Below are 25,553 nucleotides of genomic sequence, written 5' to 3' on the forward strand. Positions count from 1 at the left end.
TTTTGGATCCTCTCTTTTGTAATTATATAAATTACATATATAATTAGATGAGTTATAGAATTAATTAAAAATTTACTTATGGAAAGCTCTACTCCAGGCCCTGGAGAAAATGGAAAAAATAATAATGTTGCCCCTCCCTTCATAGAATTTATAGCAATTTGTGTTTTAAGATTTCTTCAGTGGCAGCAAATCATCATTTGAGGATTGATTTGTTTTTCAAAACATACAAAATTAACTCCTAGCATTCAGTATGGTGAAAATATGGATGATCAAACAGAAAAATAACTATTTTCTTTAATGGGGATATTTCTAGAAAGTAATGAATCTTGTTTCTTCGTATAGCTCCCAAACAGACTCTGAAAAGAATTTTAAAAGAGGTTTATTGGATTAAGTGAGTCTTATTTCTTTTATACCCCTCCATCCACCTCCAGTAGAATATAAATTCTTTGAGAGCAAGAAGGGACTTTTTTAAAAAAACATATTAACGTAGTACCTTGCACAGAGAAGGTGCTGCATAAATATTTATTGTTATTTAATCGATATCTCATTCCCAAATTGTCTTTTTAACAGTTCTCTGATATGTCAATACACTTTTTTTTTTAAAATAAAACCCTTACCTTCCATCTTGGAGTCAATACTGTATTGGCTCCAAGGCAGAAGAATGGTAAGGGCTAGGACAAGTGACTTGCCCAGGGTCACACAGCTGGGAAGTGTCTGAGGCCATATTTGAACCCAAGAACTTCCCATCTCTAGGCCTGGCTCTCAATGTACTTGAGTCATCTAGATGTCACCAAAAAGTTTACATTCTAATGGAGGAAGAGCACATTAAAGGGAGCTGAAAGGGGAAGGGTAGCAAGAGAGTCAGGAGCAAAATGAAAAAGTCTATAGAGCCAGGCGTGGAACCAGGAGAGAGGTGAACGTGGATGGCCTCCGCATTTCATGAAATGAAGTTCCCAGGAAGAAACTCTTTTTTCAGCAGAAACAGAACAGAGTTCTAAAAACTAAAGGGATATACAAGATTCCAGAAGCTCTACAGGGCCACAAGTTACAGAAAAGTCAAGAAGGATAAGGAGTCAGAACAGTCCATGGCATTGAAGAGACTTCTGGGAACCTTATCAAGAGCAGTTTTGAAAAATATGTAAAATTGCTAAGGAAACGTGAAAGGAATTGAGTACTTTTCTCTTTTCAGCATCCCAGTAGCTAGCCAATTTGCCTCATTCTCTTCCCAAAGGGAATACCACTGGTTATTTCTATCAAATTTTTAAGAAATTATAAAAGTGGGTTAAAGGGTGTGGAAGGTGATGTATAAGCACCCCAATGTCATTTTAAAAGGAAAGCCAGAGGACAGCTGGGTAGTTCAATGGACTGAGAGCCAGGCCTAGAGATGGGAGGTCCTAGGTTCAAATCTGGCCTAGCCACTTCCCAGCTGTGTGACCTTGGGCAAGTCACTTAACCCCCATTGCCTAGCCCTTATTACTACTCTTCTGCCTTAGAACCAATACACAGTATTGACTCCAAGATGGAAGTTAATGGAAGAAAGAAGGAAAGAAGGGAGGGAGGGAAGGAAGGAAGGAAGGAAGGAAGGAAGGAAGGAAGGAAGGAAGGAAGGAAGGAAGGAAGGAAGGAAGGAAGGAAGGAAGGAAGGAAGGAAGGAAGGAAGGAAGGAAGGAAGGAAGGAAGGAAGGAAGGAAGGAAGGAAGGAAGGAAGGAAGGAAGGAAGGAAGGAAGGAAGGAGGGAGGGAGGGAGGGAGGGAGAGAAGGGAGGGAGGGAAGGAAGGAAGGAAGGAAGGAAGGAAGGAAGGAAGGAAGGAAGGAAGGAAGGAAGGAAGGAAGGAAGGAAGGAAGGAAGGAAGGAAGGAAGGAAGGAAGGAAGGAAGGAAGGAAGGAAGGAAGGAAAGGAGGGAGGGAGGAAGGAAGGGAGGGAGGGGAGGGAGGAAGGAAGGAAGGAAGGAAGGAAGGAAGGAAGGAAGGAAGGAAGGAAGGAAGGAAGGAAGGAAGGAAGGAAGGAAGGAAGGAAGGAAGGAAGGAAGGAAGGAAGGAAGGAAGGAAGGAAGGAAGGAAGGAAGGAGGAAGGAAGGAAGGAAGAAGGAAGGAAGGAAGGAAGGAAGGAAGGAAGGAAGGAAGGAAGGAAGGAAGGAAGGAAGGAAGGAAGGAAGGAAAGGATGGAGGGAGGGAGGAAGGAAGGAAGGAAGGAAGGAAGGAAGGAAGGAAGGAAGGAAGGAAGGAAGGAAGGAAGGAAGGAAGGAAGGAAGGAAGGAAGGAAGGAAGGAAGGAAGGAAGGAAGGAAGGAAGGAAGGAAGGAAGGAAGGAAGGAAGGAAAGGAGGGAGGGAGGGGAGGGAGGGAGGGGAGGGAAGGAAGGAGGGAGGGAGGGAGGAAGGAAGGAAGGAAGGAAGGAAGGAAGGAAGGAAGGAAGGAAGGAAGGAAGGAAGGAAGGAAAGGAGGGAGGGAGGGGAGGGAGGGAGGGGAGGGAAGGAAGGAAGGAAGGAAGGAAGGAAGGAAGGAAGGAAGAAGGAAGGAAGAAGGAAGGAAGGAAGGAAGGAAGGAAGGAAGGAAGGAAGGAAGGAAGGAAGGAAGGAAGGAAGGAAGGAAAGGAGGGAGGGAGGGGAGGGAGGGAGGGGAGGGAAGGAAGGAGGGAGGGAGGGAGGAAGGAAGGAAGGAAGGAAGGAAGGAAGGAAGGAAGGAAGGAAGGAAGGAAGGAAGGAAGGAAGGAAGGAAGGAAGGAAGGAAGGAAGGAAGGAAGGAAGGAAGGAAGGAAGGAAGGAGGAAGGAGGGAGGGAGGGAGGGACGGAAGGAAGGAAGGAAGGAAGGAAGGAAGGAAGGAAGGAAGGAAGGAAGGAAGGAAGGAAGGAAGGAAGGAAGGAAGGAAGGAAGGAGGAAGGAGGGAGGGTGGGAGGGACGGAAGGAAGGAAGGAAGGAAGGAAGGAAGGAAGGAAGGAAGGAAGGAAGGAAGGAAGGAAGGAAGGAAGGAAGGAAGGAAGGAAGGAAGGAAGGAAGGAAGGAAGGAAGGAAGGAAGGAAGGAAGGAAGGAAGGAAGGAAGGAAGGAAGGAAGGAAGGAAGGAAGGAAGGAAGGAAGGAAGGAAGGAAGGAAGGAAGGAAGGAAGGAAGGAAGGAAGGGAAAGCCACAATTCTCATTTGGTATAAAGAAATTTTTGCAGTGCCTTGTGTTGAATGTTGTTTGTATTTCAGCTGCACCCAAGTAACTGCTGTCTATGTTACACATACAAGCTGATCAACCTTCCAAAGGGGGGAGTGAAGGGACACTTGTTCACACTGCACATTAAGAGAGACACGACATATTCTTTAAAAAACAAAGACGAGGTGGGGGAAAGGATTCTAAGTGGCAGAACCATGACTCCTGTCAGGAGGTTGGAGAATGGGAGAATGTTTCACAGAAGAGGATGGGAAGGAGAAGGACGTGGTCCTTGGAGATTAAAAAAAAAAAGCAAACTTGAGGCTTTTCATAAAGAAGAGGGAACTCAGTGTTCTGAAAAGGAAACCTCTGTGTGTTCTCCAAATGATAAAGTAGAACCACTGAAGCTATCATCTAGTAGGAGTGAAGACAGGGAGGAAGAAAAGGAATGTGTGATGATACAACAGTACTGAGGCTGTTCTTTGACAACCTAATAACAATAGAGTTGTCTGTTGTCTTCCCAGAACATTGAGGCAATATGTAACAATTTCACAAGGCTTATCAAAACAGATGGCAACTATCAGCTTCTGGACTCACGTGGTCACAAATGCTATTCCAGAAGAAACCTTGAAAGTGTTCACCACAGCTATAAAGTTTAGGGAATGAACCAAAGACCTTGGGATCATAGGGTGTGTTTTCCTCACTGCCATCCATTGAAAGAAAAGGATGCATAACATTTACCAACCAAGTCAGATTTTTATTTTTTATTTTATTATTTTAAACCCTCACCTTCCATCTTGGAATCAATACTCTGTATTGGTTCCAAGGCAGAAGAGTGGTAAGGGCTAGACCATGGGGGTTAAGTGACTTGCCCAAGGTCACACAGCTGGGAAGTGGCTGAAGTCAGATTTGAACCCAAGACTGCCTGTCTCTAGGCCTGGCTCTCAATCCACTGAGCTACCCAGCTGCCCCCTCAGTCAGATTTTTAAAAAGATATGTAGAGAAGACAGAAGCAAAAATGAGGTAAGAGAATGAATATGTGTGGCATAATCTTATAAAGATGTCAGAGATGCTAAAGCACATGATGAACTGGAATTTTTCTGTTGCAGAAAATAAAAAGATCAAAAAAGGAAAAGAACCATTTTCCAGAAGGAATGACAGTAATAACTAAAAACAGAAAGAAGCCAATATTGCTCAATTCCCCTCTTGTTTCTCTTTTCTCTGCCAAGGAGAACTATTTTCATACTAGAAAAGAGAGAGCAAAAATAATTAATGGAGAATTGGTAACCAAAATGTGTAAGGAAAATAGTTAGAGAAGCATCTCGTTTCCCTTGATAAATTCAGAGTGTCAGATACAGAACCACATCTCTGAGTCCTGAAAGAACTGGCTTAATTAATTAATGAATCAATCAATTAATTAATTATTTAATGCTTCCTGTTATTGTTCTCCATTTCCTAAATTTTCCCACCTGTGATCTTTGTAGAAAGATGTTTTTCGCGATCTTGGCCAAGGAATTCTGGACAGTGCCTGGCAGGGCTATAACGCCACCCTTCTGGCCTATGGCCAGACAGGCTCTGGAAAAAGCTACTCCATGATTGGTTATGGTGCTGATAAGGGCATAATCCCAAATGTGTGCGAAGAACTTTTTAAAGCCACTGAAAACAAAGAGAAAAACCAGCAGTATCAGGTAGGATTTATTCTACAAGTGCCATCCAGAATTTTGAAGTTTCCTGTTTCCTGAAATTTTATTTCATGTCAAAAGTTCTGAAATAATAAATGATGACCATTTTCGTGTTCCAAGTAAAAATAATATTACATATCAATTAGACTGACTGTTTTAGAAATTAAATTGTTAAATAGAAAGTTGATTTTGTGGCAAACCACTAGCAGTTATAAAGTGATGTTGCCCAGAACCACTCATTTTCTGTATTTACCAGAGATCTATCACATCTGACTTTTCTAAATTTTTTCAGTTCCTTAACTTTATTATCTTTTTTGGATTTGTGTAGGATTCATAATTATTGTAGTTTTGCTCTCTTATTTTACCTTGTCATTCAACAAACTTTTTCCTAAAATATTGAGATGCCTTGCCATTTGGTGTATATATATTAAATATTGATATTATTTTATTATCTATCTTTAAGTATAATTTTTTTTATTCCTTTACTCATGGTTGTGTCTGAAATAATTATAGCAATCCTTGTCTTTTTGACATCACTGAAAACAATAAATTTTGTTATAGCCCTTCATTTCAACTCTCAAGTCTTTGTTTCAAGTATGCTTCTTGTAAATAATGTATTTTTTAATTCTCTTTTCTAATATATTCTTCTCCCTCTCTACCTTTGAATGGTGGAAATTCATCTAATTCATTGTTTTACGTGTTCCTAGGATCATTGCTAGAAGGGTCCTTTGAGGTCATCAAGTTTAAACTTTCATTTTACCAATTGGAAAGGGACTAAGTAACTTGTCCAGGGTTATTTAGACATAACTAATAATTATCTAAGGGGATATTCAAAGCCAGTTCTTCCAGATTACAAATCCAGTACTCTATTCACCATCCCAGGGCCCTTATTTAAAGGTGAGAAAAGTAAAGACCAGAAAAGTCAAGTAACTTCTATGAGGTCACACTGCTAGTCTTTGGCAAAGTAAGGATTATTTTTCTTTCTTATCCAAAGCTCAGCAATTCTGTTTTTCATCCTAACTAGAATGCATGATTCTAAAGTATAAGCCTGCATTTTAGACCCTGTTATAAAATGATGTTTGGTGACATTTTGACATTAGAAATCAACTGACCAACACAGTCCTTCTGCTTCTTCCTCACAGCAGCCAGGATTGAGGTCGATGATGGAGAGGCCAAGAAATGCAGTTCTTTTTTTCCTTCCAATTTAACCGTTGAAGTCAGATTCTGTATTTCCCTTCTAGAAAATAAAAGAAAGATAAACCATTCATTCGTGAGCCATAGGAGATGCTGTGTGGTAAATAGAAATTCAAGTCAAAAGAATTGGATTAATATCCTGGACCACCTTTTATTTATTTGAGGAAGACACTTGAATCTTCTCTGCATCTTATTGTCTTCATATTTTGTAAAAAGACAAGATGGTCACTGGATTCTCTTCTAAGTATACATCCTTTGATCTTTAGTGAAAGAAATGACTAGCTAGCTCATTCAAAGACCTAAAGCAAGGTGGCTTGGTTTAATTTGTTTTAACTCTTCCCTTCTGTTCTATTAACCATTCTAAAGCAGAAAGGCAAGGGCTAGGCAAACAGGGCTAAATGACTTGCCCAGGGTCACAGATTATCTGAGGGCAAATTTGAACTCAGGTTCTCCCAACTTTAGGCCAGGCACACTATCCACTGTGCCAACCAGCTACCTTGGCATGGCTTAATTTGAAGACCAAGCCTATTGCCTCAATTTTACATTTGTTCTGAAATGATTGACTATTTTCAAAGATAATAAGATTAATGAAAATGTTTACTTTATTTTATACTTTTTTCTTGACAGGTGACATTCAGTATGCTGGAAATTTACAATGAAGAGGTGAAAATAAGTGCATTTTCCAATACTTTCTGAGTGCCACCTAACAAACTCTAAAGTTCCTTGATGGAAGAAATTAAGTCTTAATCATCATTATCTAGAACAGTAACTTGCACATGGCAGTTGCTCAATGAATACTTTCTGACTGAATCAATACTCAATTTTTCCTTGTCATTGGCTATTATAGTTATTTCATTTTCTTTTCACTTTTATAAGTCCCGTATGACCTGGTGTTAACAAATCCCTTGGGACCTCAGTTTCCCCAACTGTAAATATTAAGAGATGGGAATAAACTCTGAACGTCTCATTCTAGTACCCCATATGTCACTCTTTTGTTTCCAATCTACTAATTTCTCTTCTTTGATTCTTCAAGGGCTTTTGGGATTGGTGATGTGGATACTCCTTCCGATGATGTAGATCACAACCCATCCATCTCTTTTATCTCGTACAATTCTTGTCTAGGTCTTACAATAAATCTCCCAGAGAGGGTCCACCTAATGTTTAGAGGACCTTCCTGTGGCTCCCTGTGCACTGCATGGATGTGGGCTGACAATTGGTTATCCCTCATTTTTATCATATAACCAGCCTCACTTTTTTTTTTGCTTGCACATCTCATGCTTTACATCATGTTTCTTGTCCCTTCTTATATATTGAAGCATGCTTCACAACCCATCCATCTCTTTTATCTCGTACAATTCTTGTCTAGGTCTTACAATAAATCTCCCAGAGAGGGTCCACCTAATGTTTAGAGGACCTTCCTGTGGCTCCCTGTGCACTGCATGGATGTGGGCTGACAATTGGTTATCCCTCATTTTTATCATATAACCAGCCTCACTTTTTTTTTTGCTTGCACATCTCATGCTTTACATCATGTTTCTTGTCCCTTCTTATATATTGAAGCATGCTTTTGTTCATCATACATCTCCCCATTATCATTTCAGTGACCCTGAGGTTTAATTCTTCAGAGACTGGTATTCTCTGACTGATGGCAAAATAGCATCCCTACAAGAATATGGTACCTAGACAATATTTGTCTTTATTTGGGAATCTACTGACCTACATTGTCCCTCAAGGCTGTATCCTGAGCTCTCTTTTCTTCATCCTCAACACTACTAGTTGGGGCAATAACCTATACAAGTTTGTTTTTTTAAACCATATACATTATTTATTATTTTGCAATTACGTGCAATTCCTTTAATCCGTATTGCCTAACATGATTTCCTTACCATTAGAAAATATATCTTCAGGAAGTGTAAAAGAAGTTTTTAATCTGACCTACTAAGTAAGGTCCCACCCTGTCACCCTGGGCTCTGATCAATGAGCCTTTTCCTTATCTTGCCTGGTCTCAGGCCCACCACTCCATTTCCCAGACTTCTCCATAGACAAGAATCACAGAGGATGAGGAACATAGAAAGGCTTCAGTTCCATCACTGGAAGAGCTCATACCAGTGAAATCAGAGATCCCTCAAATTCCCAAGTTCATATCTCCATATTTCAGTAGATTTGTAATCACATCCCTTTGGCTATTTCTTCCAACAAGGTAGATTCCCACACATCTATGCCTGACTCTCTTGTGCAAGTCTTGTCCATGTCTTTGTCCATGATCCTCCATGATCCTCCCCATCATGCCACTGGATCTTCCTCCAGTTCTCTTTGACATTACGTCACCAATAAAACACTGTCTCAGCCATCTGACTCAATCATATATTTCTTTGGCAATGATATATTTTATGTTATTTCTGTATTGTCCTTCATTTATAACCTGTTACAAACCCCTCACACCACCATGTGTCTCTCCATTGCCCTTCGAATGACTTCAAATTTATTTTCTTTTTATAAAACCCTTACCTTCTGTCTTAGATTCACTACTGTGTATTGGTTCCAAGGAAGAAGAATGCTAAGGGTTAGATAATGGGGGCTAAGTGGCTTTCTCAGGAAGCATCTGAAAGCCACATTTGAACCTAGGACCTGCTGTCTCTGGATCTGGCTCTCAATCCACTGAGCTACCTAGCTGCCCCCCTCAACTTTATTTATTTATTTATTTATTTTAGAGATTTTACTATACTGTTTCCATGACTTAAAGTTATATAAAATCACTGGAAGAATATTGTCTCTATAATAGAAAAAACTTCTGGTTATCAGTGGAAGTCAATAATTTATTCAGACACTAGTATTTCCTTCTGAATCCTATGGTTGTCACACCAGCCTATCATTTTCTTTTGGTAATTTACCTACTCTTTCATGTAGGCAGTAAGTTTGTCCCCAGCCACAAATTAACCCTCGTATAAGACAGGAAGAAGCAAAGAAGTTTCAAGTTCTTATTGTCCAACTTGATGCATTTGTTTCCTATTCCGTGTTTTTTCTTAATGACTGGCATGGTCATAAAAACCTGAATTTTAGAGTAGAGGAATATTAGAAATCTTAGTCTAGACTTACTCATATTTACATATGACGAAACTGAAGTCCCTAAAATTTAAACGACTCCTTCCAGGTTATGTAGCTAGTTAATTGCAGACACCAAATGAAAACCCACATCTTCCCATTTATTAGCTTATCCAACTCCTAAAAGTATGTGAAAGTAATCAAATTCGTTCTTTAAAAAAATTCTACAATTATTTTATATCCAGAAACTAGAAATAAAGACTTAATGTAACCCTTTGTCATTTTTTTTCTCATAGGTTAGGGACTTACTATCTAAAACCAAGAAGCCCAGAGGACTTAAGGTAAGAGAAGATCAGCACCAAGGCTTTTATGTCGACGGCTTGACTTCTGTACCCTGTGACAGCTATGCACACATTGAGAGGCTGATGGAACAAGGCATTAAAGCCAGAACCACAGCTGCAACAAGCATGAATGCCACCAGCAGCCGGTCCCACATGGTCATCACCATCCAATTCAAACAGGTATGACTCCAACCTCGTTTCTTCCATCTATAACCAAGGGGCATCAAGTGCAATACTTTGAAGATGATTGTATATACTGGTACCTTAAGTGCCCAGACAGGCATGATCTATAGGTAATATTGCAGATGAAAGAATGGGGGGGGGGTACAGCGGGATGAAAAGGAAAAGCCAATTCTTCCCTCTTCACTATATCTCTTAAGAGTAAGTGAGCCCCATCATAGTGATTTAATAAGGGATAGGGTCACTGATACATCCTAGCACTGGGGAAGTATACCTGTGTGGAAGAGAGAAAGGCCAAAATGAATGAAAAGACTGGATTTCGCAAAAGCTTTCTCCAGTCTTTAAAATCCAGTCTTTTCATTCATTTTAGCATTTCTCTCTTCCACATCTGGTATTGGAGATTGTCTTTTCCCACATATATAACTGGAAAGAGGCTCTAAGTTCTTTTTTTAAGTTTATTTAATTAATTAATTTAGAATATTTTTCCATGGTTACATGATTCACGTTCTTTCCCTCCCCTCCTGTAGCCAACAAGCAAATCCACTGCGTTTTACATGTGTTGTTGATCATATATAACTGTGTGTGATCATATATAACTCTGGAAAGAGGCTCTTAAGTTCTACTGGTAGCATAGTCTAAAATACTGAGAATTACTCTGGATTAGGACACTGAAATAAACCAGCTTTTAACACCTGGAAGCACTCGACTAACGCTCTGTATTTCCAGGGATAACTATTGCTCAAAATAATCATCCTGTGATGGAATACTATTGTACTCTAAGAAATGATGAGCTGGACAATTTCTATATGAACTGGAAGAACCTCCTGGAACTGATGCAGAGTGAAATGAGTAGAACCAAACGAGAACATTATACACAGAAAGTGAAACATTGTGGAACAACCCAATTTAATGGACTTTGCTACTATAAGACAATCCCAATTATGAGAAAGAATGCTATCTACATTGAGAGAAAGGACAGTGGGAGTAGAAAGAAAAGAAAAACAAATAACTTATCATTTGTTTATATGGATATATGATTGGGGGTTTTGGTTTTAAAAGATTACTCTATGGCCAAAAATGAATAATACAGAAATAGGTATAAGTGATAACATTTGTATAACCCAGTGGAATTGCTTCTTGGCTCGGGGGGCTGGGGGGAGGGAGAGAAGAGGGAAGGGAAAGAAGCTGAATTATGGAAGCATAGAAAAATATTTTTTAAATAATAAAAATCTTCACTCCCCCCCAAAAAATAATCACCCTAAAAATCTTTAAAAAGCTTCTGAATCACCAAAGAAGTATAAAATTCTATTATGTCTTTAAAGTTAAGCATTTGTGCCTCTACCAACATCCTACTTTGATGTCCACTGATGATAATCTTGGGTTCTCAAAGTTTATGCCAGCAGAATACTAAGTCCTAAGAGTTCATGTTGCACAGAAAAGCTCAGAGTAGGGGACTGGTAGCAGACTATTAGTTTGTCGTCCAAGAACCAACCTAAGATCCTCACCAGTGAATTCAGATTTATTTTTTTTCTTTCACAAAAGCAACTCTTAAAGAAAATGCTTACTATTAAATTTTGCTTTATATACCACAAACAACTACAATAAACTAAAAACAAAGTGAGTTCCCTGAAATGAATTAAGCAAAAAATGTTATTGTCACTGATGCTACATGCCACCATATACTTTTCCTTTAATAATTTATTATTTGTTAAATAAAATAAGAGAGAGAGAGCCAGGATGGCAGAATACAGGTTGGGGCCCAATATTCCCCTCCAAGAAACTTTAAAGTAACTCCTCAAATCAGATTTTGGAGCAGTAGAACCAACAAAAGATCAGAATGAGACATTTTCCCAGCCTTAGATAACACAAAATGTTGGCAAGAGAGGTTTGTCGCAGCAGAATGGGGGCCTGGACCAGAATGGGGCAGACGCACAAGCAGTGGGCCTTGATGGTAGTGGTGCTGATGATAGAAGCAGCAGTAGCAGCTTTAGGACCTGTCAGCCCAGACAGAAAGAGATTATACCCTTTATTATCACTGTGTGGAGTTCATGCTGTTTGGCAACTCTATTGCCCATAAGCAGTCCTGGATCACAGTTCCAGAATCCCTAGGAGAGCTTGTGATGGGTCCCAAGAGATGAGGTGCCCTAGTCACAGTCCCAGGGGTATGAAGAGCTTGTGGCTACCGCAGAGCAGGAGACCTAATCATGCATACAGGGCAAGAGGAGCAGTGGTAGTGCTTGCTGCTATCAGGGAACAGGGTCCCTTCCTGAATAAAGAAAAGAGCTAAGACCAGGAGAGCAGTGATCCCATTTCTCTCTAGATGGCACCAGATCACACTTTTGAAATCACCCAAAATATACAGATCCCAAGAAGTAACTCCAAACACAGCAGCATTAAAAACCTGATGCTTCAGACAGTGTCTCTCCACCCCCAAATGATCAGAATCCAACTTTTAACATAAAGTTCAAAGTCAAGAAATAAAATGGAGAAATGAAAAAAAAAGAATTACAAAAAATTGCTATGGTGGCAGGAAAGACCAAAACATAAACTCAGAAGAAAATAATAATGTAAAGACTGTTACAAGCAAAGCCTCCAAGAAAAATACTAACTGGAACCAAGCCCAACAAAAATTCTTGAAATAGTTGAAGAAAGTGATGAGTGGAAGTGGAAAAACTGGGGAAAGAAGTGAGTATGATGCAAAAAAAATTATGAAAAGATTATGAAAAAATAACAGCTTTGTAAGAGACACCAAAAAATGTTGAAGAAAATAACATCTTAAAAAACAGAATTGACTTAATGGCAAAAGAGACCCAAAAAAAATCAATAAAGGGAGGGCAATTAAGTAGCACAGTGGATAGAGAGCCATGACTGGAATTGGAAGTCCTGGGTTTAAATCCGGCTGTGTAAACCTGAGCTAGTTATTTGACCCTTACCGCTCTTCTGCCTTGGGACCAATACTTAGTATTGATTCTGAGGTGGAAGGCAAGGGTTTGTTTTTTTAGTCATTGAAGAAAAGAACTCCTTAAGAAGCAGCGTAGGTTCAATAGAAAAGGAGGCACAAAAATTCACTGAAGAAAAGAATTATTTAAAAAGCAGAATTAGCCAAATGGAAAAAGAGGTTCAAAAGGTCACAAAAGAAAATAATCTTTTAAAAATTGGAATTGGGGAAGTGGAAGTTAACAACAACATGAGACACCAAGAAATAATGAAACAAAGTGAAAAGAAGGAAAAAATAGAAGAAAACGTAAAATATCCCACTGCAAGAACTGACCTAGAAAAAGAAGTCAAGGATAGATAGATTTTTTTAACCTTTCCTTTCCATCTTAGAATCAGTACTAAATATTCCAAGCTAGAAGAGCATTAAGGGCTAAGTAATTAAAGTTAATTGATTTGCCCAAAGTCAATTAACTAGGAAGTATCTGAAGCCATATTTGAAACCAGGACCCCCCATCTCCTGGTCTAGCTTTCTGAACATAGAGCCTCCTTGCTGTCCTAAGGAGAGATCACTTAAAAATCATTGTACTGCCTGAAAGTTGTGATCAAAGAAAGAGCTTAGAAATTACATTTCAAGAAATCATCAAGGAAAATTGCCCTGATATCTTAGATCCAAAGAGTAAAATAGAAATGGAAAGAATCTACCTCCTGAAAATCCCAAAATGAAAATTCCTAGGAATATTATAACCAAATTCCAGAGCTCCCTGGTTAAGGAGAAAATATTGCAAACAGCCAGAAAGAAACAATTCAAATATTATCAACTCACAGGATTATACAACATCTAAAAGCTTCCACAAGAAAGAAATAGAGGGTTTGGAAAATGATATTCCAGATGCAGAGGAACTAGGATTACAGCCAAGAATCTTGCCTAATGAAACAGAATAGAATTCTTCGGGGGAGGGGGGGATATATGTTTAATGGAATAGAGGACTTTCAAGCCTCCTGATAAAGAGACCAAAGATGAAAATTTGATTTTCAAATATAAGACTCAAGAGAAACTTAAAAAGAGAAATCATAAGGGAATTCAGTAAGGTTAACCTATTTATATTCCCACACTTGATGATGAAACTTGTAACTCTTAAGAACTTTATCACTATTAGGGCAGTTAAGAGGAGTATACAGAGACAGAGGGCATTAGTGTGCATTGATTATGTTGAGTTGGGCTCCAAAAAGAAAAAATATTATGGCAGGAAAAAGAAAAATGCACTAAGAGAAGGAAGGAGAGACAGGTAGAATGGGGAGATTTTCTTTTATAGTAGAGGGGGAAATGGAAGAGGGATGGCAGACAATGCTTGAGCCTTACTCTCATCACAATTGGTTCAAAGAGGGAAGAATATATAAGCATGTAAAAAGATAGAAATTTATCTTATCCAAGAGGGAAATAGGAAGGGAAGAAGATAAGAGAGATAGTGTAGGGGATTGATAAAAGGGAGATTAAAGTAAGCAAGGCAGCAGTCAGAAATAAAATAGACTTTTAAATAGGGATAAAATTAAAAAGAGAGAAAAATTGAAAAAATAGGATGGAGGAAAATACACAGTTAAAAATCATAACTGAATGAAAATGGGATCGCAAAATGGATTAGTATCTAACAATGTAACTGACTTTATGGTGTGTTGATTTTTATAATTGAGTCTGTATATCCTAAAACTGCCTTTTTATGTCCTTGAGTTAACTTCAGTATTTGGATTTCCCTCTAAGTTAGCTTAAAGTTATAAGTAATGGGAAAAACTGTTATTTATCAAACCCTTATCCCCTGGGATATTTGTAGAACATGTTTGTTGTCTTTTAGCCCCATAAGTCAATTTGGTACCATCCCCAAAAGATATAGTCTATCTTTGCCTATCTTTGTGCTATTAGGAGAGTTTTTATGTCTTCCAAGGAGACAGCAAGTTTAGTAGTTTTGATCTTCTAGCAAAGATTTCAAGATGCAGATGAGCCCAATAAAACAATTACCATTCCTCATTTGACGTGGGAGTGCTGGCTCATTTTCCTTGATGTAACCAGTTGCATTGTTCTCCCCATGTACCCAAGTGTCTTGTACTTCCCAAATGGTAGGAACACTAGCAAACCCTGCCTACTTCATGGTCTTTGGTCATTGAGAGAGGCCATTGACCCAATGTATTGATTACTGCTAGCCATTAATAAATTGATCATGTTCAGACTATTACCTCTCAGTTTACCTTAATTTTGAAACATAACAGGTAACAATCACAAACTCAGACAAAGAAAAGAAAAAATAGACTAATTAAAAGATAATCAGAGAAACTGCATTTTGCTAAAAGTTACCATGGACAATGAAGTAATAGCAACAATTTTCCAGCAAGTTTCTCTAATAAAGGCCTCATTTCTTAAATATATAGAAACCAAGTCAAATTTGTAAAAATAAAAGCCATTCTCCAACCATTAAATGGTCAAGGAATATGAACAGGCAGCTTTCTTTTTTTTTCCTTTTTTCAATTATACGTAGAAACAATTTTTTACAATTGTTTTCTGACATTTTAGGATTCAGATTTTTCTCCCTCCCTTCTTCCCCCCTTCCCCATGGCAGTAAATAGTCTGATATAGGTTATACAGGTAGTTTTAAAAAAAAAGAATCAAAGATATCTATAGTTATATGAAAAAGTGCTCTAAATCACTTAGCAAAATATAAAATAAAAGAACCATCAGTTACTACCTAGTACCCAATCAAAAATGACAAATGCTGACAGGAAAATTAGCATGCTAATAATAAACTGTTGGAGTTGTGAACTGTTCCAAACATTCTGGAGAACAATTTGGAAATATACTCAAAGAGCTATAAACTTACAAATGCCATTTGATCCAGCAATACCACTATACTGGCTCTGTACCCCAAAAGTATTAAAGAAAAAGGAAAGGAACTTATAGGTACAAAAATATTTAGAGCAACTCTTTGTGGTGGCAAAGAATCAGAAATTGATGGGATACTCATCAGTTGGGGAATGGTTGAACAAGCTGTGGCATATGATTGTAATGCCGTATAATTGTGCTTTAAGAAATGATGACAGGATAGTTGCAGAAAAAAAAATAGCAAGACATATATGAAGTGAGTGGAGAACCAAGAGATCATTGTGTTCTAATTCCTTGAAAATTACTAATCACTTTGAATATTACAAATGCTTTAACTATCATGTGATTATAGCTTATTATGGATATTATTAGCTCTATAAAAAGTATAACTTCTTACCAAACCCAGAATATTTGATAAACTAAAACATCTTATTCCAATTAAGATTGATAACAAAGAGTATCTTTACTATCACTTTTCATACAAAGTATTTGGAAATTTTTCCCCAGTTTGCTATTACTTAGCTACATTTCCTAGAATCCATCTCTTCTTTGGATATCTGTCCAAAAAAACTCCACAAACAAACAAACAACTGTACTGATCTACTTATTGTCTCAATTCACCTTATCTTGACATTTTCTTATTTTCCAGGTTACTATTTGGGATAATGGTGGGGGCTCTCCTTTTCTTTCTAAAAAATAAAAATGTAATTTTTTTCTAATTCATGTTCATTAATCTCTCTGAAATCTTTGGCTAGTCCATGGATTCTGGATTAAGAATACTGTTCCAAAAGGAAGTAACCACCAAAAAAGCCATGTGTTATTTTGGAGAAAAGTATGGGAGAGAGAATTAGCACCTCTCTCTGCTTACTTGTAATTTAACCTGGACATTTAGCAAGAGTTCTCTCTATAATTCTATTTGTTGAAAATTTACTAAAGAACCCAATAGAATCCAATGTATTCCTGGAAAATGGCTTTGGAAAATCATAATTCCCATTTAAGTAACAACTTGAAGATTAGAAAATGATTAGAAAATAACCCTGTGAGTTATTATGTCAGTAAATAACACGAGAATTTGTTTTTTCATGTTCAGATGAGGAAGCAGGAATATGAAATAATGTGGTGGTATGGAAGGTGCTAAGACTTCATTCAGTAGATGTGGGTTCAATCCCTCGCTCGGACATTTAATAATTCATTTCCTTCACTTTACCTTAGTTTCATCATCTATAAAAAGTCATAAAAAGGCTTCACTGTCCACCTCCCAGGGTAGTTGGGTGGAAAGAACTTAGTTACACCTTAAAGAGATATTCAAACATGAGCTGTTCTCATCATTATAAGTAGCCAAGAGACTAAATGGTTAAAAAGTAGACCTGGGCAAGAACCAGCTCAGGTTCTGGGACAGATTCTGAAAATGAACTTGGTAACTTACAATATGTTTTGAGAATTGTTCTTCCATTCTCTCCCCAGCCCTTGTTTTATAGGGAGAGCAGCAACATTCTAGATTATCTGGAACCAGAATGAACTGGTCAGGAGAACCAAAGGAAAAGAATGAAGAAGAAAAGAATTCTATGTACTGCTAAGATATAAAGTTGTGGAGTAGAGTTGGGGGTGCCGATTGTAAAATGTGCTCCTGGTGGAAGGGGTTTAGGGACAGATTGAGGAAATATGGGGAGGGATTGAATGGAATGATGCTCATGTTCACTGTATGGAAAGGAGGTCTGAAGCCTTTGTGTGACTATAAAAGTTGAACTGAGTTGTCCTGTTCTCATTTCCAAATTGAAGTCAACTGGGACAGAATTCTGTTTTATATCTCTCTTGGAAAGTCTCTTATCTCTTTGCTATTCTTCAGCCTATAAAATAAGGTTGAATTAGGGGTTCTTAACCTTATATATTGACAATCTAGTGAAGTTCCCTAATTAGACTGTTTTCAAATATGTAAAATAAAACCCACAAGATTTCAAAAGAAATCAATTATATTGACAGTTTTCAAAAAACAAACCACCAGCACACAGTCCAGGTTCAGAACTCCTGTGAGGGGAAACCATGCCAAGTTTGTGGATTTAAAAGCTAATGAAAATTTTTGGTGGATTGAATATATTTAATTGGTCACCAGGGATTTAATTACTAAATCCCAAAAATGAATTACTAAAGTCAGAATGGAATTTGTGGTAGTTTATTTTACAATAGAGGGAAAATATTAAGGAAGAAAGAGAAGAAAATGAGAGAGAGAGAGAGAGAGAGAGAGAGAGAGAGAGAGAGAGAGAGAGAGAGAGAGAGAGAGAGAGAGAGAGAGAAAGAACACAAGAACACGAGAACACACTCCAGCTTCCTCTGAGCCAGGTAGGAATTCAAAGGTCCCAGCCAGGAGAAAGGAGTCTCAAGATGATGGGCCTTTCTGGAGACTGAACCTCCAGAAAAACAAAGGAAAGGAAGTCAGCCTTTACACTCACCACATGTCAGTTCAATCAGCAAATTCTTTATCAGTCTCAACTCCATTAAAAATGCTTCTTACAGGAGGTTCCACTCCAAGTGTGAGTCTCCACTCCAAGTATGTCTCTCCACTCCAAGTATCTTTCTCCACTCCAAGTGTGTCTCTTCACTCTAAGTATCTGTGTGTGTCTCTGTTTCCACTTTTAAAGACCTTTTTCTTCTGTCACTTGTGTCACTTCCCCTAAATTTTTATGTCTACCAATCACAGCCAACACTCCACTCCAGGACTGCCCACTCTTTCGCATGTGGGTCACAGGCCTCCCACTCAATGTATGAAATGGGTGTTCATACCTTTTTGTGGTTAAAATCCAAAATGGGTAGATCTCCATACTCAACTTTAAGTACTGTGCTTACATTTTGGGGGATTAAAATCTATAAATAGACAGGGGATTACAATTTAATCTTCACAAGAGGTTAATCAGAACCTCCAGTCTCAAACCCCAGTGTTTTTAAGTTAAATAATTAAATTAAATATTGTGGAAGTTGTGGAATGTCAATTTCAGGATAGAAAACATTTGTCTCTTTGCTTTGTTTTTCAGTTTTCATTTTTAATGATCTCTACTATATTAATCAAGTATTTCCATACACAGTGACAATTTCCTTTTCTTATTTCAGATCTTAGATCCACTTGGAAACAATATTTTTCATGATCTGCTTTTATGGAAAGTTTGATTGACTTAATGTATGAACTTCTACAATTTTTAAGTAATGTGATGCTTCATTTTTTAAATAGGTTTTTCTCGATGGAGACCTCACCAAGCAATCTATTATTAATTTGGTGGATTTAGCAGGTAGTGAAAGGCAAAAATCCTCTGGATCTGAAGGAGACAGATTGAGAGAGGGGTCACGTGTTAACTTAAGTTTAACCACACTGGGCAATGTAATCAGGTAATGTAATCTTCTTGGAAGAATCTTTCTGACATTTTTTAAAGCAAAATTTTAGATGATATTCAAGATGGCTTATAAAGATGTTTGAAAATTCACTTATTTTGAACATTAGAATTAGGTTTTATAAACAATATGAATAGATTATGCAAAATATACAAATGAAATCTACTGTTTTAGGAAAACAAACTTAAAGTTGACTTTCAGAGTTAAGATATGTGGTACATATCTGTGTTGGGAATACAAATAAAGGCAAAAACACCATTCCTGCCTTCAGGAAACTCACCTATACTAGATTTATATAGAGTAGAACTGAGGAAAGTGAGTTGAAAAGGATGAGACTAGAAAAATGCTTCCTACAGAAGATGAAATTTGAGCTGAATCTTGGGGGGATCCAGAGGAGCCAACAAGTGGAGATAAAGAAGGAAGGCACTCTAGGAATGAAGAGATCATTTGAGCCATTCTTCTGTGTTGAATGTTGGCATTAGCAATGTTGGCAACAGATGATGTGAAGCTTTTGATCCTCAATTTTCATTTTGAATAATGTCCATTCTATTAATGTCATTTTTATATATACAATGACAATCCATATACACTGTCAGTTTAAAGTAAGATTATGACAGGAATTTTAATTTAATGGATCTTTAAATTTTTTAATTTAAAAATTAAAATTATTTATTATGGGGTACATAAAAATGTAGGGAGGTATTTACCCTTTTCCATTTTCACCAGTGTCTGTTGTCAGTCAGCATAAGACCCTCCAGCAATTGTTTTCATTGGTTTTTAGATTGTGATCATCTAGCCAATGACTGATAATCCAGAAATATTCTGTTTATACTTGTCTCCCATATTTGATTCATCACAAGATGGCAGGTCACAGTGGAAGTATGCAAAGTATATGCTGATGCTTCAAAAATGCCAGTGACCTTGGGCAAGTGTTTCTCTTCCCACTTCCTGGTTAACTAGGGTCAAGCTAACAGAAAATGCCCCTATGAAATTCTTGCCCTGATTCAGAGTCCCCAAATGAATCCCTGGAACTCCTCAAAGGGATTTGACCAACTATTTCTGACTTTCCCTTGGCCCTTCTGTAGTCTAACTTGGCTATTTCTTCTGCTTTTTACTTCTTTTGGGCATTTGAAAGCTTGAGGAGAAATGTAGAAAGAAATCACAGAATATTCCAGATGGAAATATGGCAGGAATCTTGAAAAATATCTAGTCTGGCCCCTCATTTTACATTGGGAAACTGAGATCTGGATTTGCCCAGAGTTGTGCAGCTAGTAAGCGACAGTCAAAACTTAAACCAACATTTTCTGTGTCCTAATCCAAAATGGTATCCATGAAACCATGGCTCAGTGTGGGAGGATTTTTTTTTTCTTGGCTCATTTATGTCAATAATTTGGGTAACTGTTCACTTCACTTTGCCTGAGGAGAGATGGTAGGGGGTACAGGGTCCCCTGGACACCCCAAGTCTCTAGAGGAATTCCAGGTCAAAGAGGATATGAGGACTTTCCCAATCTTGCACTCCTGTAGTGCTGGCTAAAAGATGTAACTAAAGGGATGCTCAAATGAGTCTCTGAGAGATAAATGGAGGTGCATTTTCCCTAGTGTTCTGAGGAACACAGATAGGCACCTTCCATTTGCATATCAAATATCAATACATTCTCTGAGATATGCAGCTCACCCTCCTTTGTGATCAGGACACTTGTGCTTCTCTCCCAGACACCAAGGCACCCCCCCACGGGAATGTCACCCTAATCCTCCTTGTTTGTCCCCCTCCCCACCTTCTGTTCCCAGTCCCATAGTCTCTGTTCCTTTATGGTATAAAAATTCTGGACCCCTTCTTCTCAGGGAGGCAGACTCTCCTGGCAACTGCCACGTGCCTCCCAACCACTCACTCCATAAAATTCCTCTATTTTTAAATATTCCTTGCAGTTTGGTCATTCTTTGAGAGAGAACCTTCCAGGGCCACAATAGATACATACATACATAGGTTGTCATATGAATGAATTTTTATTCTGGATCCATGAGGACAAAGTAAATATTGTTCCCTCCATGACAGGAACACAGTACTGTGTTGTTTTTTAATGGATTTTTTGAATCCCATTAGTTTTTACATAGCCTTTTGTATCTTCTTCACTCTTCCCAGGGAAGTTTCCTTCATAAAAAAAAAAATGGGAGTTTTTGGGTTTTTTTTAAGGGGAAGAAAAAAAATTCAGCAAAAACCAATCAGTTCATCAAAAAGAATCTTCTCGGCTTTTTCTCCTCAGATTAAATGGTAGTTATATTTTCCCTTGTCGTGTCACAAAGAGATTTATTTTGCTTTCTCCTATTGTATATTCTTTTTATCGTAGTGCTCTTGCAGATGTTGCCACAGGGAAGAGAGTTCTGCACATTCCCTACAGAGACTCTGTTCTGACCAGACTCCTCCAGTCAGCCTTGGGTGGGAACAGTAAGACCATTATGGTAAAATACTGTATTTTATTGGACGATTTTGTATCATACTACCCTTTGTCACATTGGTTATATGCAACCATGAGAACGACAGGCTCTAATAGCCGAGGCACTTTAGTTATAGAATAAACAATTTCACTTCGTCTCCCTTGAAGGGTCAATTTCCCCTTATCCATTATCTGGGTGTCAAAAACGGGCCATTAACATGAGTCCAGATGCAGAAGCTAAAGCCTGGGTGAAATGGGCTGTCCTAGCATGAACGTGGCACAATTATCCATTTGCAAATGCCCACTGTCTTCCATTTGTGGAATGCCAACGAGATGCTTCTGAACTAGTCTACTTGTAAAAAGTATCCAATCCCACAATTGTTCAGCTCTCCTTGTGTATCGGGCATTGTGCTCATGGCTGGGGATGAAAAGACAAAACTAAAACCATCATTCCCCTCAAGAGGCTTCTATTCTATTCTATTAAAACGAGATCGCCCCTCTTCTCACATACTTTGCCACCAGAGCTACAAAAAGAGAAGGGAGTTGAGATAGGAGTTTCTTCATTGGATCTCCTTCCAAATGCAGGTGGTACTTACCTATCGATATGGCCAGGAGAGAATGGTAGGTCACTGAGACCCAGATTTACTCTCCCCCCCCCAATACCCTAAGATTTTTCTTTAAAAAACAAATTGATTATTTATCATCTCATCTGACTTGAATGATTTCCACTCTAAGACTGAAACTTTTATTCATCTTAAAGTTCTCTTATTTCTTAGGCAATTTTAAAATGACTTGAAATCAATGTTGTATGTGTTCTAAAATAATATAATGGCAGTTCATTCCATTGAAGCTTTTCAAAATCCAGTTGTGTGACAAAATATAGTTTGTTTGGGTTGTTTTTTTTTTTGGTAATTTTTTTTAAATCCTTACCTTCTGTCTTGGAGCCAATACTTGGCTCCAAGGCAGAAGAGTGTAAGGGCTAGGCAATTGGTGTTAAGTGACTTGCTCAAGGTGGTGTCCAAGGCAGAAGAGCAGTAAGGGTTAGGCAATTGGGGTTAAATGACTTGCCCAAGGTCACAAAGCTGGGAAGTATCTGAGGTCGGATCTGAACCCAGAATCTCCCATCTCTAGATCTGGCTCTCAATCCACTGAGCCAACCAGCTGCCCCCTGAAAATATAGTTTGTTAAAGAGGAGTATAAGACTCGAGGAATTTAGTTTAAATGTAGTTCTCTTTGTCTAGAAATTTCCTGGTCTAAGATGTTCTGCGATGCTCCATTGTCTCTTGAATTCTATTCCATTATTACTGACTGAAATTTGGGCTGAGTATATATTTTTTTCTCATCAGTTTTCCTTAGATTTTAAACTGTAATTTATCTAAAACTCCCACCCTCCGGGTCCATTCCAAAGATATCACAGTGCAGAGGAGGTCACCCCCGGATCTAGAAGAATACACTTCCCACTGTGGATTATCTCCAATTTATCTTGTATATATCTTGTTTGTACATAGTTGTTTTTATGTCGTCTCTCCTTTAAGGTCAGAACTTTTCTGTCTTCCTTTGATTCCTCTTAGCACAAAGCCTGATACACAGAGGGTGAAAAATGATTGACTACTGCTACTAGCTGGCATTTGTATTGCTCTTCAGGTTTTGCAAAAGTGCTTTACAAATATTATCTCATTTGATCTGTACAACAACCCTGTGTTGTTCCCATTTTATGAATGAGGAAGTTGACGTCGATAGAAATTCAATGATCTTCCCAGAGTCACCCAGTCATAAAGTATCGGAGGCTGGAACTGAATTCTGGTCTTCCTGACCCCAGGTTCAGCCTCTGTACCCCTGTACCACTTAGCCACTTGTTAAATGACCGATTCTGTGATGGAAGTCAGAATTAGGTAGAACATGGTAACTGTTTCCAACCCAGTGGAAAGAGACTGTATGAATTTGAGTAATGCAACCACTTCAGGGTATTCCTTATTTTCATTAATCCAGACTTGGCCACAGAATTTGAAAACAGATCCTCAAATCCAAACCTTGTCCTCTTTCTACAATATCATGTTACCTCTCAGTCTCTAAAATTTTATATTTAGTTCTTATTGAGATCCCTTTCAATCTAGTTCCTGGCACAAGGACCCTTTTTTTTTCTTTAAAAAATTTTTCTTTTTAGAATTGAACCCTTGAAGAACCTGAATCTTGTAACCATGGAAAAATATTCTAAATTAATTAATCAATTAAAAATTAAATTAAATTAAACCCTTACCTTTTATCTTAGAATCAATACTAAGTATTGTTTTAAAGGCAGAAGAGTGGTAAGACTTAGGTGGGTAATTGGGGTTAACAGAGAGGATGTGTCTGGGGTCAGATTTGAATTCAGGTCTTCCCAACATCAGACCTGGCAGTCTATGTACTATGCTACCTAGCTGCCCCACAAAGACTTTTTTATAAAATCAATAGATGGAATTAAAACTTTGGTGACTATATTTACAGATTGCTGCTATAAGTCCTGCTGACATCTGTTATGAAGAAACTTTGTCAACTTTAAGATATGCTGAAAGGTAATTTTATGAACATTTAATTTTATGAACCCTTTTCCAGATTAAAAAAATCAAACAGGTTCATGCAGCATCACAACTCTCAAGTTAACTTATTTTTTTTTAGAGGAAAAGGCAGGTTTTCAAGGGGGAAAGGAAAAAGTAGAGATGAGGGGAAAAAACTGGGATAGAGGGAAATCTAAGACTGCTCATTTAATCTTTAATTATGGGTCTCTAGTTGGGTTTAATTCATCTTTAATTATGGGTCTCTAGTTGGGTTTAATTCATCATTAATTATGGGTCTCTATTTGGATTTAATTAATTTTTAATTATAGATCTCTATGAGGATCTCTATTTGGGAGGAGAAATGTCTACTAAATTCTATAGGAAGTGGTGGGTTAGACCATTGCCAAAACTATTTGATGAGAAACAACTCATTCAGATGTTGGCTGCCTTTCAGTGAAACAATATTAGTACTCTTTCCCTGAAATACTAGGAAATGGTAGTGGTGGGATAGAGAAGAATTGTTCCTGAGTTTTACCAAGAGTAAGAAGCATCGGCCATTCCGTGAGGGGGTTCGAAAGAGCTGTCTGCCATCTTTGCTACATGAGTGATAAATGGTTAAACCAAGAACTTGTTAATAATCTACTAATTAGGGGCAGTTAGGTAGCCAATGGATAGAATACCAGGCCTTAAGTCAGGAAGACCTGGGTTCAAATTTGGCCCAATGATACTTCTTAGCTGTGTGACCCTGGGCAAGTCACTTAACTCCAATTGCCCAGTCCTTACCACTTTTCTATCTTAGAATGGATACTGAGACAGAAGATAAGGGTTTTAATATAATAATAATCTACTAACCTACCAAATATTTTCCCCAAGTACCATGGCAGTTCACAGCTATCTCCATTAAACATGTATAATACAAAACAGTAAAGAATTCTTTTAGAGTATATTGTTGCATGCTATAATAAGTAAATGTATAATATTAAGAAACTATTCACAAGCCAGATAATTTATGTAGGAAGGCAGAACCCTGAACTTGGAATCAGAAAACCTAGATTCAAGTTCTATTTCCTAGGAAGTAACTTTGGATAAGATAGCTAATCGCCTTTAAGCCTTAATTTCCTCATCTGTAAAATAGGGCTAATAATGCTTATGTTACCAGCTTCACAGCACTATTATTAAGTATCAGATGCAAAGCCCCAAAAGGCTTTAGAAATTTAATATTGTTTTGTCATTTATACTTCAGAACAACAGCAAAAAAAAAAAACCAAACCCTTACCTTCTGTCTTAGAATCAATACCAAATAAGTTTCTTTTTTTTAAATTAAATTAAATTTAATTTTTTAAAAAATATTTTCCCTGTGTTTCCATAATACATTTTCTTTCCCTCTCATCTTTCCTCCCCCCTCCTGGAGCCAACAAGCAATTCCACTGAGTTATACAACTCATTTCCATATCATTCATTTTTGCAATAGAACAATCTAAGTAAGTTTCTAAGAGCGACAGACATGGCGCAAGGGCCAGCCACTTGGGATTGAGTGGCTTGCTCAGGCTCACACAGCTAAGACATATCTCTGGTCAGATTTAAACCCAAGTCTTCCCCACTCCGGGCCTGGTGCTTCCCCGCTGCCCTATTTGTTACTCTCCCTAAAGTCATGTCTCTAAGTGATGGGGAAACCTTTCTCATGCCGTAGAACATCATACAGCTCTGCGCTGTTTACTGTTCCCTTAGTGGACACCATCGAAGTAATCCAATATCCTAACTTTCAGAATGAAAGGGGTAGCCTGTCCTCGGTACACTGCGCTGTATCCATATTTTCCTTCTTTTTTTGAATTTTC

At 38.0% G+C, this 25,553-nt stretch overlaps 1 protein-coding gene and 1 long non-coding RNA gene across 2 annotated transcripts in view; one reads left to right on the top strand and one right to left on the bottom strand.

Moving 5' to 3' along the window:
* Window positions 1-25,553, top strand: part of KIF28P (Kinesin-like protein KIF28P) — a 59,144-nt gene that overhangs the window by 1,113 nt on the left and 32,478 nt on the right. The window contains exons 2-7 of the mRNA XM_056816050.1: window positions 4,617-4,820; window positions 6,636-6,671; window positions 9,347-9,571; window positions 18,595-18,749; window positions 21,098-21,209; window positions 23,669-23,736. Coding sequence (XP_056672028.1) covers window positions 4,617-4,820; window positions 6,636-6,671; window positions 9,347-9,571; window positions 18,595-18,749; window positions 21,098-21,209; window positions 23,669-23,736 — 800 coding nt within the window. The remainder of the gene's footprint in view (window positions 1-4,616; window positions 4,821-6,635; window positions 6,672-9,346; window positions 9,572-18,594; window positions 18,750-21,097; window positions 21,210-23,668; window positions 23,737-25,553) is intronic.
* On the bottom strand, window positions 71-16,902 carry LOC130457156 (uncharacterized). Its single transcript, XR_008916236.1, has 4 exons — window positions 16,801-16,902; window positions 5,927-6,051; window positions 4,602-4,788; window positions 71-356 (listed from the first exon to the last, which is right to left on the bottom strand). It is a non-coding gene; the product is annotated as an uncharacterized LOC130457156 (long non-coding RNA).

Source organism: Monodelphis domestica, chromosome 2 (assembly GCF_027887165.1).
Source record: "Monodelphis domestica isolate mMonDom1 chromosome 2, mMonDom1.pri, whole genome shotgun sequence".
Lineage (NCBI taxonomy): Eukaryota > Metazoa > Chordata > Mammalia > Didelphimorphia > Didelphidae > Monodelphis > Monodelphis domestica.